At 36.7% G+C, this 21,318-nt stretch overlaps 1 protein-coding gene across 2 annotated transcripts in view; it reads right to left on the minus strand.

Annotated features, from left to right (window-relative positions):
* Positions 1 to 21,318, minus strand: part of TMPRSS15 (transmembrane protease, serine 15) — a 145,908-nt gene that overhangs the window by 105,453 nt on the left and 19,137 nt on the right. For both annotated transcript variants that reach the window (XM_010852961.1, XM_010852962.1), the window contains 2 exons: positions 11,375 to 11,506; positions 3,451 to 3,562 (listed from right to left, as the gene is read on the minus strand). In XM_010852961.1, coding sequence (XP_010851263.1) covers positions 3,451 to 3,562; positions 11,375 to 11,506 — 244 coding nt within the window. The remainder of the gene's footprint in view (positions 1 to 3,450; positions 3,563 to 11,374; positions 11,507 to 21,318) is intronic.

Genomic DNA, 21,318 nt, shown 5'->3' on the forward strand with positions numbered 1-21,318 from the left:
AACAGACTGGTTCCAAATAGGAAAAGGAGTACATCAAGGCTGTATATTGTCACCCTGCTTATTTAACTTATATGCAGAGTACATCATGAGAAATGCTGGGCTGGAAGAAGCACAAGCTGGAATCAAGATTGCTGGGAGAAATATCAATAACCTCAGATATGCAGATGACACCATCCTTATGGCAGAAAGTGAAGAGGAACTAAAAGCCTCTTGATGAAGGTGAAAGAGGAGAGTGAAAAAGTTGGCTTAAAGCTCAACATTCAGAAAACGAAGATCATGGCATCTGGTCCCATCACTTCATGGCAAATAGATGGGAAAACAGGGGAAATAGTGTCAGACTTTATTTTTCTGGGCTCCAAAATCACTGCAGATGGTGACTGCAGCCATGAAATTAAAAGACGCTTACTCCCTGGAAGGAAAGTTATGACCAACCTAGACAGCATATTAAAAAGCAGACACATTACTTTGCCAACAAATTCCGTCTAGTCAAGGCTATAGTTTTTCCAGTGGTCATGTATGGATGTGAGAGTTGGACTGTGAAGAAGGCTGAGTGCCAAAGAATTGATGCTTTTGAACTGTGGGGTTGGAGAAGACTCTTGAGAGTCCCTTGGACTGCAAGGAGATCCAACCAGTCCATTCTGAAGGAGATCAGCCCTGGGATTTCTTTGGAAGGAATGATGCTAAAGCTGAAACTCCAGTCCTTTGGCCACCTCATGTGAAAAGTTGACTCATTGGAAAAGACTCTGATGCTGGGAGGGATTGGGGGCAGGAGGAGAAGGGGACGACAGAGGATGAGATGGCTGGATGGCATCACTGACTCGATGGACGTGAGTCTGGGTGAACTCTGGGAGTTTGTGATGGACAGGGAGGCCTGGTGTGCTGCGATTCATGGGGTCACAAAGAGTCAGACACAACTGAGCAACTGAACTGAACTGACAGTATTTACTTAAAGTAATATTTTAGATTTTGTAGGTTTTAAAAATCATCCCTAATTAATGGTGGATTTCTTAAAATAGTTTTAAAAATTAAGTCATTGAAAGGAAGTTAAAAGTACAGACCATACAAATATTTAATTAACATAATGTTGATTATGCATAAATAATATTACTATTGTAGCGAAAACAATATTGTTTACTGTGGTCTGCTTATAAGACTTCCCTGAAGACTTGACATAGTTTTACTAAGAAGTGGAGGGTGGGTGATTAAATATTAATTACATAAAAATTAAATTATTACTATTTAGTATTAATAAAGTTCCAAAGATTTCATGATGAAATCATTGTGCAACTAGGAATGCATCATAGATCAGTTACAATTCATTTTATTTCCCTTTTTAAAGGAAGTAATTTAAGATTTTTCTAAGACTCTCTGCTGACATTTTAGGTAAAGAATGGAATATTTTTTCATTGTACTAAAAATAGTACTAATAGCCATTTATAAATCTTCTTTTTAAATGTGATTATCAGAAGTGATGTCCTAATATTTTAAAATAAATACTAAATTTTAAAAAATTTTCAGTTGAGAGTTACTTAGAACTGCCATTTTTAATATGCACAATTTTATCTTTTGCACACAAATAGAGTGTTGTTTAGGTACTTCCCAGGTGGCTCAGTTGTAAAGAATCTGCCTGCCCATGCAGGAGACACAGGTTTGTTCCCTGGGTCAGGAAGATTCCCTGGAGAAGGAAATGACAACCTACTCAAGTATTCTTGCCTGGGAAATACCATAGACAAAGGAGCCTAGTGTGAGCTATGTTCCATGGGGTAGCAAGAATTGGACACGTCTTAGCGACTAAACAACAGCAACAACATGTTGTTTAGAGCACTGACAAGAAGAAAGTGCGCTTCTAGTTATATCACATAACTTACATGGGGCTGAGCTCCAAAATAGAAATTATTTAAACAGGACAGCATGTTCTTTGTTCCCTGAATAATGCCAAGTAAATGTGTTTAGAACAATCTTCCCTTCATACCTCATGTCCTCTCTGCAATATGTCTACACAGGAAAAGAACTCATGTGAGCATTTACGGGGCCATTTCCTATCACTTGTTTGGCAAGAACCTGAGGCTCTGTCTTTCAACCTTGTTTGATCAGTTGATATATCGATTTCCCATTTTCTATTAAGTCATCATAATGATTAAAATAAATATATGGTAGGTCAGAATGGGAAACCAAAGTCCCTTCCAGCTGTTAAGAGAAATGAGCTAACTAGGATTCATTTATCAAAGTGAATTCCACAAAGCATGTGTGTTGAATACTCCTGTGGGGGGGAAATTTCAGTGGCTTAATAGGAAATACACAGTTGACTCTTGAACAATACTGGCTTGAAGAATGTGGGTCCACTTATATGTGGATTTTTCTTTTTTTGAAAAGTGCATAATACAACACTACACAAACCATAGGGAACTACAGAACAGAGGGCCAACTGTAATGTTATACACGGATTCTGACTGCACAGGGTGTTGGCATCTCTATGCCTTCTGTTGTTCAAGGTCAACTGTATATTTGGGGGGAGATTTACTTGCATCTTAACTTATCTAAGGCTATGAGAAGTTTTGCACTTTAAAAGATTGCAATGAGCTTATTTCAGTATTGTTTATATTTATTTGAGTACAGATGATACTTCTCTTGGAATATCTGGGAGAAACATCACTCCTCTGTGAAAAATGCTTAGGCATATATTAAGGTAGACCAGTTATCAGCAGTTTGATTATTTTGATTATCATGATTGCATTCATCAACTGAATTAAGACTTGGAGGTCAAATATATATTAAGTGAACTAAGTGTTTTTCAAGATACAGCAAAGAAGATGAGTATAGAGGGTGTCCCAGATCTTGATCTGCATGACCAAATCACAGCATAGGAGATTTCATACAGATACAAAGCATAATGAGAAAGGAACTATTCTGCAGTCAGGATGCAGCTGAAGGAAATATGGTTTCTTGTGATATACAGATACATGGGTGTGCTGTTCATTTTGGTAGCACTTGATTTGTGACAACCATATGGGGAAAAAAGAAAAAACTTGCTACACAGCCCAGTGAGATGGCCCCATTTATAGGGCAAAATTCCTTTTTAAAAGGTTGAGAATGAGAGAGAAACTTCTTGGACAGTATATCAGATGGGAAGACTTTGTTTTGTAGCTAATGGAAACAACTGTCTAGAAAATAAATGCATTACTAAAGATGCTAAAACTTCCTGCATCAGAGAAAGACTTCATGACTTAAGTACATGGAATAAAAGGTGGTTTCCCTGCTGGCTCAGATGATAAAGCGTCTGTCTGCAATGTAGGAGACCTGGGTTCGATCCCTGGGTTGGGAAGTACCCTGGAGAAGGAAATGGCAACCCACTCCAGTACTCTTGCCTAGAAAATCCCATGGACGGAGGAGCCTGGTGTCCATGGGGTTGCAAAGAGTCGGACACTACTGAGCGACTTCACTCACTATTACCGTATAATCCACCGACAAACAGTGCTTGTATTATTAGAAGGCTTGGGATAATGCAGAGCCTCAAAGGACCCAGAAGATCCAGTCAACAAAAATCTTCCATCACAAGCTGTGGCTGTGAAAAAGAGAAAATTAATGTCAGACAAAAATCATCTTGGAAGCATTTCACAAATGAAATGGGATTCAAATTCGCTAATGAATCTTCATAGAACACTCATGACTAAATCTATAGGAGGCTATTTCATAAAACCAAAATGATCAAATGGAAGTAGATCAAATTTCATGTTTTAAATCTATTACTTATTTTCAGATACTTTTACACAGCCCATCGGAGTCCATAAAAATAGAAAAGCATTCTATTTCTAAATGCCCATAACTAAGTTGCATATTAGTATATTCTTCCACATTTGTAAAAAATATGTATATCTGAATTACAAACTTCCAATTTAAACAAATGACTACTGTGTTCTTAATTTTATTTTCCCTATTAAGTTGGAGCTAGAGTGAGTTTCAACTATGTGTACTAAGTGATTTGTCTTCCTGAAAATGGTCAGAATATGACCAGGCAAATGAAACATACGGTGCAAGCGGCTTGAAGAGAACTTTCCATTCAAACTACTGCACACAACTTCTAGACTTCACTTTTGCTTCTTTTATACGAACTCACAATCTAGTTCAGTATTTTCATTCAGGATCTCTGAATGTCTTTTTCCTTCCTATGGCAACTCACTTTTCTCTTTTAATTCGTGTAGCATGAATACATTTATGTCAAGTCAAAGTGTTAAAGTATCAGAGTGTCGGAGTGCTCAGTACTCAGCCGTGTCAGACTCTCTGCAACCCTGTGGACTCTAGCCCACCAGGCTCTGCTGTCCATGGAATTCTCCAGGCAAGAATATCGGACTGTGTTGCCATTTCCTACTTCAGGGGAACTTCCCGACCCAGGAATAAAACCCGTGTCACTTGCGTCTCCCGCATTGGCAGGCGGACTCTTTACCACTTACCACCTGGGAAGCCATTCTCTTCAATGTCATGCATTACTACTGATCTTAGTTTCCATATGAATCATTTCCAATTAGAGTAAACCTTGTTGAAAGCATGAACCAGGAGTCATGAATTAACAGCTTTTCATTTTATACTTGCTATATATCATATGTATTATAAATAACATTAATGTTTTTCTTAGGTTATTTTCTGTACACTTAGTTGTATGGATATTATATTCTAAAATAAAGACTTCTAAAATGTATCCTTTATCTTTTGGCATGTTGTTAATTCCTCATACGCCAGATGTGTTGATGGAGGGCAGGGAAATCAAGGAAATTTATCAAAATCAGCTTGCTGGTCTTGCAATCTGAGTGCTAGCATAAGCTAATCCTAAATTGATAGATGGAAAAGCCCATTCTAACATTATACAAAAATGCTGTCAAATTATAAAATACAAGCTATTACGTAACATGAAATATTTTACATGAACAAAAGAAATAAATTGATCAGCACACAGAAATCTAGGTAAAAATCTTGCATTTTGGTTGACTTTTTACTACTTTGGGCATATTAGGTAAAGGCATAAAAAAAGTAGGTACATGTTAAGATTCAAAGTCTGTTAAGAACAATGGCCTAGGAGTTAACTGTATTGGATTATGAATGGGATTGTTGTAGCCTAGTTCCCAGAAGGTGACAAAAGAAAGAAAAAAAGAACGAATTAAGAACAGAAAAGATAATAACCTAATATCACAAATTTCAGGAAATAAAAGGGAAAAATCTGTGATTTGTTGAGAGAACAGACTCAGTTGGTGTGTTATACTTACTGGAGCAAAAAGGACAATTAAGGCTAGTTTATATGATTTGAAAGTAAACAGTGAAAATATGACTTTTTAAGGCAGAACTAAACAAATTTCTAGTTGTAAAAAAACTCCCTTGTTCATTCAAAGCTGTCTGTCATAAACCACACCAAAGAAATGAGACTATTAATCCCTTAGCTTCACTGATCATAAAAGTAAGAATAATGTATGCTTGTATTTTAAATGATATATGGAGCCTTTTAATCACAGTTTGTAAAGAAACATGTGGACTCCAAGATTATTGGCAATGCATGAAAATCCACTACTATTGTAAATAGTTTATATTTAAACTATGATACTCAGGAACTCAGTGAGGAAGAGCAATTAATCCTACCAGCAATAAAATACAGCTGCTAGCATTGGTGGAGTATTTCTTATGTACTGGCCTTTCCCTAAGGTCACTTCATAAGTATTAATGTTTTCTTCACCACAAACTTATGATGTTTTAGGTGGGGAAACTGAGGTACAGAAGGGTTAAATAACTAGCATAAGTTCTCCCAGCTTATAAACAATGCTTCAAAGACAGGCAGTCTTACCCAATACCTAATATTATCTTAATACTATAATATATAAAGCTATCATAATGTTATCACTCAAATCTCTTTGAGTTGAAAAGCAGGGGTGTGTGTGTGCATGTGTGTGTGTGTGTGAGAGAGAGAGAGAGACTGCAAATGAAAAAGGAAATGAAATTAAAAGAATTTCATCAATCCAGTGTTTTTAAAATTATAATATAGATCACATTTGCAATAGCACTTCGCAACAAACAGGAGAAATAAAAGGAAAAACATATGGAGTGAAAAAGGGAACAAAACAAGAGCAGTTTTAGAATGTATAAATCCCATTTGCAAAGCTGATATTTTAGTAATCCTCCTCGTCTACTACGGAGAAGGCAATGGCAACCCACTCCAGTACTCTTGTCTGGAAAATCCCATGGACTGAGGTGCCTGGTAGGCTGCAGTCCATGGGGTCGCCAAGAGTCGGACACAACCGAGCGACTTCACTTTCAATTTTCACTTTCACACATTGGAGAAGGAAATGACAACCTACTCCAGTGCTCCTGCCTGGAGAATCCCAGGGACGGTGTAGCCTGGAGGGCTCCCGTCTGTAGGGTTGCACAGAGTCGGACACGACTGAAGTGACTTAGCAGCAGCAGCAGCAGCAGCTTCGTCCACTCACTACATATTTGTGGGGAAAGGTATCAACAGCTTTGGGCTGCACAACAGGATTAATAAATTAAAAAAAAAAGTGAATTATGTCCCTGTTGGCAAAGATGGTTGTATGTCTGCTGTACCTTTACTCAGTCCCTTTCTAGGTTCATGACTAGACTGCGTACCTCCAAATGGGTCACATGACAGAGTCTGGTTAATAAACTTTGGTGGAAATGATTGTATTTATTTCCAGATCTGATTTATAAAAAGATCTTCTGTAACATTCTTCCATTGTCTGTCAGCAGGTTGCAAAGAATCCAGGGGAGAACTTGGCTCAGAAGGTATGGTGGAGGCACTGGAACCCTGAATGCTTCAGAGCACAGCCTCTTGCCACCTTTCTTGAATTATATTGTCAGTGATAAATTGTAATTGTCCTATATTGTTAAGATTACTTATCATAGTATTTTTTGTTGTTGTTCAGTCACTAAGCCATATCTGACTCTTTGCAACCCCAGGGACTGCAGCACACCAGCCTTCCCTGTCCTTTGCTATCTCCTAGAGCTTGCTCAAACTCATGTCCATCGAGTTGGTGATGCCATCCAACCACCTCATCCTTTGTTGTCCCCTTCTCCTCCCGCTTTCAATCTTTCCCATCATCAGGGTCTTTTCCAATGAGTCATTTCTTCGCAGCAGGTGGCCAAAGTATTGGAGTTTCAGCTTCAACATCAGTCCTTCCAATGAATATTCAGGACTGATTTCCTTTAGAATTGACTGGTTTGATCTCCTTGCAGTCCAAGGGGGCTCTCAAGAGTCTTCTCCAACATCACAGTTCAAAAGTATCAATTCTTCAGTGCTCAGCCTTCTTTAGGGTCCAACTCTCACATCCATACAAGACTACTGGAAAAACTATAGCTTTGACTAGACAGACCTTTGTCAGCAAAGTGATGTTTTTTTAATATGCTCTTTAGGTTTCTCACAGCTTTCTTTCCAAAGAGCAAGGAGCAATTCAACTTCTTTGAATTTCATATCTGCAGTCACTATCCACAGTGATTTTGGAGCCCAAGAAAATAAAGTCTGTCACTGTTTTTATTGTTTCCCCATCTATTTGCCATGAAGTGATGGGACCAGATGCCATGATCTTCGTTTTTTGAATGTTGAGTTTTAAACCAGCTCTTTCACTCTCCTCTTTCATAATATTTAGTTTGCCCTTAAGGACACGATCAGTTTGTGTGTTCAGTTTTCTATGAAGTTGCTGAGTTTTAGTGGAAATGGATACTCTATAGATCAGTTTATGCTCTAAAGGAACTTTGGGAATTTCTGCATTTGAGAAAAGATTAAGAAGAACATTCCTGAAGGCATTTAAAATAAAGTTACAATAGTATTGAACTACTTATAACAGCTATGACAAACCTAGACAGCATCTTAAAAAGCAGAGACATCACTTTGCCAACAAAGATCCATCTAGTCAAAGCTGTGGTTTTTCTAGTAGTCATGTCTGGATGTAAGAGTTGGACTATAAAGAAAGCTGCAGCCAAAGAATTGATGCTTTTGAACTGTGGTGTTGGAGAAGACTCTTGAGAGTCACTTGGACTGCAAGGAGATCCAACCAGTTCATCCTAAAGGAAATCAGTTAGGAATACTCATTGAACAGCTGATGTTGAAGCTGAAGCCCCAATAATTTGGCCACATGATGCGAAGAACTGATTCCTTAGAAAAGACCCTGCTGCTGGGAAAGATTGAAGGCAGGAGGAGAAGGGGATGACAGAGGATGAGATGGTTGGATGGCATCACTGACTCGATGGACATGAGTTTGAGCAAGCCCTGGGAGCTGGTGATGGACAGAGAAGCCTGGCACGCTGCAGTCTATGGGGTTGCAGAGTCAGACATGACTGAGCGACTGAACCTAACTGAATGTTACAATAAGACATGAAGCAGGGCATACTTCTGGAAAAACAGATATAACCCAGCCATGGCTGAGTATGATTACTAAGTATTCAGGATTATAATTTTTTAGACTACAAAGTGATTTTTAGTGTGGTGCTAGGAAAAAACTCTCGGTGGGAGATAAATGAGCCTGTCCAATATTATACTATCAGCCATTCTATTGCACTATCCAAAATTGAGTATAATGGAATGGGATTCATATAGGTGTGTTCTTAGGACCCACTGAGGGCTCCCTCTGCTGGTTCATTATTTTTTAGTAGTGTGTTTGCTCAGTACACTGAATTCTCCAGGAATATACATCAAACTGGAAAAGGGCATGACAACCCACTCCAGTATTATTCTTTCCTGGAGAATTCCAGGGACAGAAGAGCCTGGCGGGCTACAGTCCATAGGGTAGTAAAGAGTTGGACATGACTGAGTGTCTATCTCACATGAACACACACACACACACACACACACAAATCAAATGTGATCTCTGCCCATCCACTCAAGTCTATTTTGCATGTACATATGAGACAGACAAACAACCTTTGGAGACACTTGCCAGCTTTCAAAATAGGCCTGAACATTGGCCTGAAGGGTATGGATCAGCACTTTTTCTTCTCACAGGTCAGCTAAATAGTGAACTTTCCTGCTGATTCAATCCTCATCAGAAGAAAAGAACAGTTTAAAGAAATCTTGGTTCTGCTATCGTCAGCTATAAGTTATGAAAACCTAAATAACTAAAGCCTAAAAAGAAAGCTGTTTAGGAAGTTAACATTAATATGACTCTATTAATAACACCGACTAGAATTAGAGCTCATAGATGGAGGAATAAGGGAGAGAAGAGAGAGCATAGGTCAATTTCACACAGATAGTTCTCTTAAAATCATCTTTCAGTGAATGTAAATTGATGGACAGGGCTTTCTTCTAGAAATTATGCTACAATTTGAGCACAAGTTTGAACTGGGGCTGAGGTGAAGTACTCACAATCATTTATGATTAAGTAATGAATGAAAGTGTGAGAGTGAAAATGTTAGTCGCTAAGTCATGTCTGACGCTTTGTGACCCCATGAACTGTAGCCTACCAGGCTCCTCTGGCAATGGAACTCTCCAGGCAAAAATATAGGAGTGGGTTGCCATTTCCTTTTCCAAGGGATCTTCCCACCCCAGGGATCTGACTAAATATATGAACCCGGGGTCTCCTGCATTGTGGGTGGATTCTTTACCATCTGAGCCACCAGGGAATCCAAATAATGAATAAAACAACCTATATGACAGTAAATCCTGGATAAAGATAGAGTAGTTAATTGATTTTTTCTCTTCTTTATTCCACAAAGACTTTAACTTGTTTTTGCAAAAAAAAAAAAAATAGATACAGTGCTAACTTTAAAGTGCAAATAATAAAGAGAATCAAGAAAAATGACAGACAAGGATCTATAGGCTTCAGAAAGTTAGTGACTTGGATGGTGAATTGATAGTAAGTTTCAATTAACACAAAACCTTCATGATATTGAAAAGTAATAATGCAGTTTGATTATGTATTTAATGCAAACACATACTCATAATTAGAGATTTCAGTTCTAATACTGAAGTTCATGTCATGAGTTTAGAGTGACTTAGAAACATAATTCATGGCCTTATAACTTACTTCAGGACAAGTTGCCACATATAGTGTATTTCTATGGTTATTATTTGATATGCATGGATACTAATTTGTTATGAAAATTGTAAACTCTGTAACCGTGGAGAGCACATAACAGGTATGGTTCATTTTCTGATTACACATCTTAGATGTTTCTCCCCATTTACAGTTAGTGATCAGCATCATATAGACTTAAAGGTATGTGGCTCACTCTGATACACGTAATTTTTGAAATATAAATTGGGGGAACATCACCTCTATTACCTCATGATGGCACACTTGTATCACATTCCCACTGAAAAGGTTTTTAAACTGCCTGAAAACCAGAGCAAACAAAGACATGGCTTTCTTCTTCTTTGAGTAATTTAGTTATATAAAATAGATTAAAAAATATTCTGTAGCCTGCAGTTTCTTCCAGTATGCTCTGAGAGCACTTCAAAGTATGCGGTTAAACTTCGAAGTTTGAATTTTATCCAAGAACATTTGAACTAGGAGTGCTTAGTTGAAGACACTTTAGTCAAGTTGCTGGGTTTTGAGTTGGTTCTGGGAAACAAACCAACTGCCTATCTTTTCAATTATATCCTGAGTGGATAGGTAATTTTTAAAACTTCAGTTGGTATTTGAGTATTTGTCTTCAATTAATATCAAAAAGAAGAGCAAAGTATAACAAATAAAGTGAAGTAAATTTTAACTAAAGCCTTTACACATTTCAGGAACTAACTGTGCTCACGGTCAATTTTTAAACTGATTATAAACTATACCAAAAAATTGCTCAATTCCTGCTCTTTAATTTTTCAAGAACAAATTGTAGGTTAGAATTGTTCAAATAGTTCCTCACATTACTTATCAGTCGTATATACATTATATTACCCAGGCAATAAAATGAAGAAACAAGCCAAAAAAGAAATATTTTTAAATTACATATTTAAATTACATGTTTACAGCTATGTTCGGCATTTAGTAAGGGCTACTTAAGTGTTAATTAATAGTAATAATAGTGATAAAAAAACTATTAGCAGTCTAAACAAATGCCAGTATTTATAAAAGATGAAACAAAACAGATATTTAGTTTAACAGACATGAAGATCTTACTCTTAACTGATTTCCTTTACTCACAGAACTACAACTCAAGTACACTTTTTACCTATTTTTTGTTTCTTTGCCAAGAGTTGAATAAAGGCAACAATTTGAATTAAGGAGTGATGATTCCTGAGTTAAAGACAAAATTTAAGAATATTAATACGATTACTTTTAGATTTTTGTCTTAAATCATAAACATGACTAAGGGTATATCTCAATCTCTGGTAATTTCTGGCACCTGAGGGGTGTGTGTGTGTGTACACAGTGAGGGAGGGAAGTTAATCACTTACCACAAGTTCTATTGTCTTCATCAGAGCCATCTGGACAGTTTAATTCTCCATCACAAAATAAATCAATTGCTATGCACTTTAGAGCATCAGCACACAGCCTTGAATCAGGTGGGCACTCTACTGAGACATTTCCTTTAAAAAAATTTGAATTTAAAGGTTATGATGTATTATTCTTTGTCATTTAGGTAGTATATACTTGAAAGTGAAAGTGAAAGTTGCTCAGTTGTGTCTGACTCTTTGCAGATCCATGGACTATATAGTCCATGGAATTTTCCAGACCAGCATACTGGAGTTATACTGGAGTGGGTAGCCTTTTCTTTCTTCAGGGAATCTTCCCAACTCAGGGATCGAACCCAGGTCTCCTACATTACAGGCGGATTCTTTACCAGTTGAGCCACAAGGGAAGCCCAAGTAAGTATATGCTTACTTATAATTATTTCAACTTCCCCCCAAAATATGTATTTCATTTAATGAATTGATCTTATAGTTTTAAGTTTTGAAGAAATGATACATATTTCTTCATAGATATTAAATACGATGCTTACTATGTTGATTTTCTAAAAGGTTGTCTATTTGTTCTTCTGCTTTTGGTTGTGTGTGCTGGGTCTTTGTTGCTGCCCGGGCTTTCTCTGGTTGTGGCAAATGCGGCTGCTCTCTAGTTGCAGAGTGCAGGCTTCTCATTGTGCTGGCTTTTCTTGTTGTGGAGGGAGAATGGGCTTAGGGCACGTGACCTTCAGTAGTTCTGGCTCCCCGGCTCTAGAGAGCACAGGCTCAGTGTCTGTGGGGCATGGGCTTAGTTGCTCTGAGGCATGTTGGATCTTCCTGGAGCAGGGACCAAACCTGTATCTCCTGGATTGGCAGGATTACCACTGAGCCATCAGGGAAGCCCCTACTTTGTTGATTTTTAATCTTGATAAATGAATGCTACAGTTTGGACATTTAGTCCCCAATATTTACACCTCCTAGGATTGTTATGTGTAATGTGGGGCAATTTGCTAAAATGTATATCTCATCATCTACAGTATCTAATAGCCACTTCATTTACTTATAAACTTATGACTTGAAAATTTAGTAGTTGAAGTTAAGGTTTGCATCCTGCAGAACAAAATTTGTCAATGAAAACTATTTTATAGTAAAATTAAACTTAAAATCCACAGTACATTGAATAAGAAAACCCAATGGTTTTCTTCTGTTCATTATCTCCTTGCTTCTTCTTCTTTTTTTTAATATGTTGTATACTTTTATTTTTTATTAGTTTTTTATTTGTTTCTTATATGATATTATACATATTTTAATGCCATTCTCCCAAATCATCCCCCCCTCCTTCCCACAGCTTCTTGGGTCAGAGTTTCTTAGGGGGAAAGTTGCAAACATCCCCCTGAAGGATTCCATGTCATTCTCTGACCAGGATCTGATAAATTTGCACCTCTCAGCCTGTCCTGTCCTTCACCTGCTTCTTTCCACATTGCTAAATATAAAGATGGACCGAGAAACATATTTTGCTTCTAGAAATTGACTTGGAAAATTTAGGTGCAATCCTAATAATATATGCCCATTGGATAACCACATATGTTTTTAATTTTCTGAGCAATGTGAGAATTTCAATATGTTTCTTTATGATTAGAATAACAATGACAGTTTAAAGTTTTTGGAAAATCTTTAAGCTCAATAGCATTTTTTTTTCTTTTTGTTATTGGTCTTAATCTTAAAGCCAGCATTGTACTGCCATCTGCTGGGTTTTAAAAATATATTTGATTCTGAAATTTCTCTTAGGCTCCAAGAAATAAATTGGGGAAAGTGCTTCTGTTAATAAATCTGCTAAAGTAATGCTTAATTAAGAACATTATAGACAGAGTTGCTGGGTATAAATACAACTAAATTGGTCTTTTATAATTGTAATTAAAATAGATATAATCCATTGTGAAATTCATGGACCAGCTAACATCTAAGATAGGACAGGATAAAGCTGAATCATTTCCAAGTGCTAAAATACTCCCATTTAAGAGAAAAAAAATAATTTAAAAATATATTAAATAAACTTGTGTATTATGACACATATGAGATATTCATCAAGAGTTCTTAATTATTGAGCCACTAATCCATAAGAGGTATCATGTTGATAGTATTCAAAAAAATGCTTGGTAAAAAATAAATGAGAAAAAGGACATCATTGTAGTAACTCTGTCTCTTAAACAGTGGTTGAAGGAGTTCTAGGTATTTAGCATCTACAAGAATAGATTTGGGCATTTAACTAGAGACATTATGATTTTGTCTGATCTAATGCTTTCTATGGAAACTTCACTTATTGATACTTCATATCTTTGTCTATTGCTTATTGAAATTTATAGATTGAACTTCAAAACCACACTGTCAAGAGAAACCACTTGAAACGTTTGATCTCATTAATGATTATTCATTCACTTTACAAGTATTTATTTCCTATTTATTTGTGTCATGTCTTTTTAAGGGATAGAAATAATAGGATGAGTAAGGCAGAGACTATAGAGTTTGGAGTTTAGTGGTCAACTGATTCATTGGCTAGCAAATTTTGTAAATGAGGTAGAAAAAAGTGATGTGGGAACATCAAAACTGGGCTATGCCATGGATTATCTTCCTTCTGAGTCTGGGATTGAAAACATCTTCATATAAATTAAAATTTGAAAGATGTTTAGGAATGCACAATGAAGAGAGGTATGTGAAATGTACATATGATGATATGACAAGAGCATGTTACTATAGGGAAAGCAGGGGCATCTAACTTATCTAGATGTTGGTGTGCTTACTGAAACTATGGCAGGAAGGGAGTTTAGTCAAATTCTGGGGGACATTTTAAAAATCATTTTAACATATTAAAATATTTTTTGTAAATAACAGTATTGAAAATTTTAACATATATATGTGATATGACCAGTCCATGTTTCATAAAGACAATTCTGCTACCAACTGAGAAACCATTTCAACATTCAAGGTGAAAGTTGATGAGAGTTGGAACTCTTGCACTAGCAGGGGAGATGGGGATATATTCCAGTTGCTATTTTACAAGTAGGATTGATGGGCTTTAGTGGCCAGATATGCTCCTGGCCAGAGGGAGGTGAAGAAAAGGATGCTCAGAATGATAGATGCACTTTGAAGTGGCCATGAAATGCCAGTGTTCATCAGTCACAATAGGCATTATCAGAGAAACAGCTGGTGGGATTAGTAAATGACTCTAGTTTGAAATATTTAGATTTGAAGGTGGAAATATTATACTCTTGTTTAGATTGTACTCTCCATATCTCCATATTCTGTTGTACAAACACTCTTCATCTGTCTTGGTCCATGAATAAAGAGAAATTCCTCTAATTTAAAGCCAGAATTGAAAGAAACATGTGTACTCCAATGTTCATCACAGCACTGTTTATAATAGCCAGGACATGGAAGAACCCTAGATGTCCATCAGCAGATGAATGGATAAGAAAGCTGTGGTACATATACACAATGGAATATTACTCAGCCATTAAAAATACATTTGAATCAGTTCTAGTGAGGTGCATGAAACTGGAGCCTATTATACAGTGTGAAGTAAGCCAGAAAGAAAAACACCAATACAGTATACTAACACATATATATGGAATTTAGAAAGATGGCAACAATAACCCTGTATGCAAGACAGCAAAAGAGACACAGATGTATTGAACAGTCTTTTGGACTCTGTGGGAGAGGGAGAGGGCAGGATGGTATGGGAGAATGGCATTGAAACATGTATATTATCATATGTGAAACGAATCACCAGTCCAGGTTCGATGCATGATACAGGATGCTCGGGGCTGGTGCCCTAGGTTGACCCAGAGGGATGGGATGGGGAGGGCGGTGGGAGGGGGTTCAGGATGGGGAACACATGTACACCCATGGCGGATTCATGTCAATGTATGGCAAAACCAATACAATATTGTAAAGTAAAATCAATAAATTTAAAAAAATAAAATATGAATATCGTCTTCTTATATAAAGGAAGTACGTTTTAGGATTTTATCAGATTTTATTTTTACCTAGTATTCAGTCTCCCTCTCATCTCCTTACATACACAGGTATGATGTCCATTTCCAACAAAACCATTGATTAAAACATTAACTGCTACAGAAATTAGCCAGATGCCAGTTTTTAAAGTAACCTTCCATTCTTAAAACTAGAGTTCTTTGGTTGGACTATTTAGTTTGCCATTTCATCCGTTAGTTTTTACTTTAGTACATCTCCTTTTCTCGGGAATCTCTACTGTGATTCTTATAAGGACTATTTAACAAAACAGTTAAGGATTTCTATTTAAGGAAATGTGTACAAAAATAATTGATTCTGTTTATTAAAATCTGTTCAAATTGTCTAAATATTACTTGCTGTTTTCTTGAATGGAAAAAAGATTTGCATATTTTTATATTATATGGCATTTTAATCTTGAGGACATTAATTTTTGGCATAATATGGAAACCCACCATAAATTAGTATTATTCATAATTCTGCAAATTGAAGGCTTTATCGTCTATTTATATTTGTATCAGGAAGGATTCAGTATACCCTAAACTGTGATTACTTCAGAGTAATCCATGGTCATAACACTGTCCAGTGACTTGAGGTGAGGAATCTCTCGTGTTTGTTTTGTGCAGACTCTGGACTAAGCATTGTGGAGAAGAAAAAGACTAAAACCCATTATTTGTTTTCTTCCAAACCAGTTATAAGAAGTGTTACATACAAGACAGTAATTTGAAAATCATATTTGGGAAATATTAGATTTTTATTTTCCCTAAAAATAGGTGTAATAACCCTTGGTGACCAAATATGAGACAAATTAAACCCAAGATTTAATAGCTTACTTAGTAATGAAGTCAGAATCTGAATGCATGAATGCCTGCTTTAAGAGACCAAGTTCATTTCACTGTACTGCGTTTGGGAGATATCACTTTACAGAAATTCTCCTCTACTTTAAAAGAACAAATTTAATCATTTTAGCAAGACTGTGGCTGTTCAAATGAAATTAAAGTGGGAAAATACTTTAATGGTTCTGTTATTATTTGTGTAGGAGTGTCTTAAATTAGAGGAGAGTGCTTAGCAGGATATGTATGTTGTTTTCTCAGATGCAGAGAAAACAAATACTTGAAGTCAAAAGACATTTGGTGTTGGTTGCGGTGCCTGTGTCTGAGTCCTGGGACAATCAATTCAATTGAAGAGTATAATTCTGCCTTAAATTCTCTTGAGCCAATTTCACATTCTTTACTAAATTAGCCAGTTCTTTTCCTTCCATCCTCAAACCCCTCCACATGGTGGAACTATAGAAAATTGCATTTTGTTGAGACTGAGAAAGCCCATGATAGTTAATCTTGTTTTTCTGCAATCATTGCCTGACCAGTAAGCAACAAAAGACTAGAACAAGCTGTATTCTAGAAACCCTTCAAGCATATGAACAATTGCGCAAAAGAGCCCCTCTTGGGCACACTGTAACAGCTAGAAATCAATCGGTGTAATGCAACCTTAGTTCCCATCTCTCCCTTTACTGTTCCGAATGGGTTAGTAAAAGTTTACGGTAATTGGCAACAAAGGCAGTTGAACAATAGAACATAATCCTCATGGACTTTGTACCCACTATCAAATAAAAATTCTCTTTGGCAGAATTTATAATAGTAGTAACGCCAGGTATATGGTGCATGCATTTGTTGATTTTTCTCAAACTCTGTCTTCCAGGCATATAAAAATGAGAATAAACTTAACATCCCTGAAAGTCATATTCATAATAAATTACTGCTTGGAAACTGTGGTTTTCAAGTTTAATTGCCACGTTCCCCTCTATAAATCTATAGTGTCTTGCTGTATGAGAGGAATGAATAGGAATGAATGGTGACTGGGGACTCATGGATCCAGTAAAAGAGGGAATGTGATATTTTACCACCTACTTACATTATGAGAATTCTTCAAGATTGAGTAAGGTAATTCAATACGGTCTCCAATAATAGGAAAGCTTTGGAAATGGAGTTTTTGTGGCCAAAGAAATGATCAGATTAAAACGGGCACTACTGAACACAACAATCTTGTTTTAACCTTAGTCTAGTTTTTAAAAGATCTTTTTGAAAAGGTATACAACTTGCTATTTTTTTTTTTGGTTGTGTCCCTCCTTTATGCCAATCATGAATTGGTATCTGTATTATTTCCTTTCTTCATGACTGCTCTTTAAGACATATATTTAAATCTTTGTCTTTCAGATAATAAATACAAAGTTCAAGAACTAGGTGGCTTACCAAACATTATATGATGGTAATTGGTGGAAATAGTTAAGATGGATTCACCTACACATTTTCAATCTTTGAAAATTGTATATTAGTTTTTGGTCTTCATTATGATTATCAAATGTTCATATAAAATGTGAAGGATAGAAATAAATATGTACTGATTCCATTCTTACAGTTTACAGGTTGGAAAGATTTCTGTCCTACTCTCTAGGAAAGAAAAGTGCTGGTCAATCATTACCCTCATGCTCTGTGTTCCCCTTTCACCATATCCTTTTGCCAGAAGCTGGGCTGTTAGCCTATGTTTGATCCTACCCAGCATCTCTGGTGGTTCAGAAGACAAAGAATCCACCTGCAATGCATAAGCCCTGAGTTTGATCCCTGGGTCAGGAGGATCTCTGGAGAAGGGAATGGGTACCCCTTCAGTATTCTTGCCTGGAAAATCCCATGGAGAGAGGAGCCTGCTGGGCTATAGTCCACGGGTCATAAATAGTCAGACACAACAGAGCAACTATGTGTATGTGTACATAGCACATCAAATGTCATAATACATTTGGTGTGTGGGATATTTTGGTCCATAAGATTAAACACTTGATCCATTCCAAAAGGTCCTTAAAATTTGCTCCTATCTGAAGTATCCATGGACAGAGGATCCTTGGCAGATTACACTAAAAGGGGTCACAAAAGAGTCAGACACAACCGAGTGACTAAATAACAACAACAAAAAGTGTCCAAGAGCATATCTGTTCCATTCAAATGATTTGGGTTTTGTTGTTGTTTTGCTTTTTTTTTTTTGATTTATTTTGGCTGAGCTGGGTTTTTTTTTGCTGCATGTGGGCCTTCTCTAGTTGTGGTGAGCCTGAGCATCTCTATACTTGCAGTGTGGTGGCTTCTCTTGTTGCAGAGCAAGTGGGCTCTAGGGCACGTGGGCTCAGTAGTTGTGGTGTACGTGTAGTTGCCTTGCAACACGGGGAATCTTCCTGGACCAGGGATTGAACCCATGCTCCCTGCATTGGCAGGCAGATTCTTAACCTCTGCACCACCAGGGAAGTCCTTCAAATAATTTTGGACAGGACCAAATCATCAAGGACCATTTTGGTGTGGGCAGATGTCTTATGGGCGTTCTGGATAGGACTAAAAGTCCTGCAAGAAACTGGGCATATTGTTCAGTCACTTTTCATATTTTTGGTGGGCTTGTCTTCAAGAGGGTAAGAAAGAAAATTTGTTTTAAGTCCACAGATATTTTGCTCTAGCACTTTTTTTCCTTCTATGTCTTTCCACATATTTCCCTTAGGGTGTTTTGTACACCTAAGAGGTCCTCAATAACTGTGGGTTGTATGAATCACCCAGTGAATCAATAAATAAGTAAATAGAAAACACAGCACTAACTTTGGTATTTGTTGCTGACTTTTAAAGTTATAAAAATATTTCTTAAAATATATTAAAGTTATTTAAATTTTAGATTAAATTAATTGGTCATTATTCATCCTAAGATCACTTTTTGAGAGTGTGTTGAAAGGTGATTTTAGATGCTATAAATAGTTTTCTGCATTGCATAAGGGACAGTGGGCTGAAGAGCAGTTCCATTTTTCACTGTGTTGTGCTGCTCTCTGAACAACACCAAAATACAACCCCAGGCAGGCTTGTCCTACCATAAGAGCCCTCCATGGGTTTAGAGGTGGGATGATTTGTTTCATAAAGTATTTTGATACATCATTCATATATCACTCTGCTTTTCAAGCTTCATACCTACTGTTATATCTAGGAATTGCTAAGTCTTACCCAGAGACCACTTATAGTTTCACAAATGTTCTCTCCTTGTATTACATAATATTTGATATAAATTCTAATAACATGAAAATAGCAGCATTATTTCAGGAGCTGAAGAGTTATACAATATTGCCTGCATGGAGTTTACCTAAAGAGACTATGTACACATTCAGACTGTTTAACATGAAGATTAAGTTAGTAGAGAAGACACTTTGGTTAAGCAGCAGATAGACAAAGGCAAAGTAGACAATTATTAAGAATCTGGAAAAATTATGACATTAAAGACACATGCCAACCATACACAAAACTTAAAAATAAACTCAAAGTGGAGCAAAGATAAATGTAAGGCCAGACATTATGAAACTCTTAGAGGAAAACATAGGCAGAATACTCTTTGACATAAATCCAAACAAGAAATTTTTTGACCCACCTCTTAAGAGTTACTTTGCCTCTTTGATTTCTTTCACCAGTGTTTTATAGTTTTCTATATATAGGTCTTTAGTTTCTTTAGGTAGATATATTCCTAAGTATTTGGAAAAATATACCATGTTCATGGATTGGAAGAATCAATATAATGAAAATGAGTATACTACCCAAAGCAATTTATAGATTCAATGCAATCCCTATCAAGCTACCAACGGTATTCTTCACAGAGCCAGAAAAAATAATTTCACAATTTGTATGGAAATACAAAAAACCTCGAATAGCCAAACCTATCTTGAGAAAGAAGAATGGAACTGGAGGAATCAACCTGTCTGACTTCAGGCTCTACTACAAAACCACAGTCATCAAGACAGTATGGTACTGGCACAAAGACAGAAATATAGATCAATGGAACAAAATAGAAAGCCCAGAGATAAATCCACGCACATATGGACACCTTATCTTTGACAAAGGAGGCAAGAATATACAATGGATTAAAGACAATCTCTTTAACAGATGGTGCTGGGAAAACTGGTCAACCACTTGCAAAAGAATGAAACTAGAGCACTTTCTAACACCATACACAAAAATAAACTCAAAATGGATTAAAGATCTAAACGTAAGACCAGAAACTACAAAACTCCTAGAGGAGAACATAGGCAAAACACTCTCTGACATACATCACAGCAGGATCCTCTATGACACCTCCCAGAATACTGGAAATAAAACCAAAAATAAACAAATGGGACCTAATTAAACTTAAAAGCTTCTGCACAACAAAGGAAACTATAAGCAAGGTGAAAAGACAGCCTTCAGAATGGGAGAAAATAATAGCAAATGAAGCAACTGACAAACAACTAATCTCAAAAATATACAAGCAACTCCTACAGCTCAATTCCAGAAAAATAAATGAACCAATCAAAAAATGGGCCAAAAAACTAAATGGACATTTCTCCAGAGAAGACATACAGATGGCTAACAAACACATGAAAAGATGCTCAACATCACTCATTATCAGGGAAATGCAAATCAAAACCACTATGAGGTACCATTTCATGCCAGTCAGAATGGCTGTGATCCAAAAGTCTACAAGCAATAAATGCTGGAGAGGGTGTGGAGAAAAGGGAACCCTCTTACACTGTTGGTGGGAATGCAAACTAGTACAGCCACTATGGAGAACAGTGGGGAGATTCCTTAAAAAACTGGAAATAGAACTGCCTTATGACCCAGCAATCCCACTGCTGGGCATACACACTGAGGAAACCAGAATTGAAAGAGACACATGTACCTCAATGTTCATCACAGCACTGTTTATAATAGCCAGGACATGGAAGCAACCTAGATGCCCATCAGCAGATGAATGGATAAGAAAGCAGTGGTACATATACACAATGGAGTATTACTCAGCCATTAAAAAGAATACATTTGAATCAGTTCTAATGAGGTGGATGAAACTGGAGCCTATTATACAGAGTGAAGTAAGCCAGAAAGAAAAACACCAAG

Source organism: Bison bison, unplaced genomic scaffold (genome assembly GCF_000754665.1).
Source record: "Bison bison bison isolate TAMUID 2011002044 unplaced genomic scaffold, Bison_UMD1.0 scf7180017864318, whole genome shotgun sequence".
Taxonomy (NCBI): Eukaryota; Metazoa; Chordata; class Mammalia; order Artiodactyla; family Bovidae; genus Bison; species Bison bison.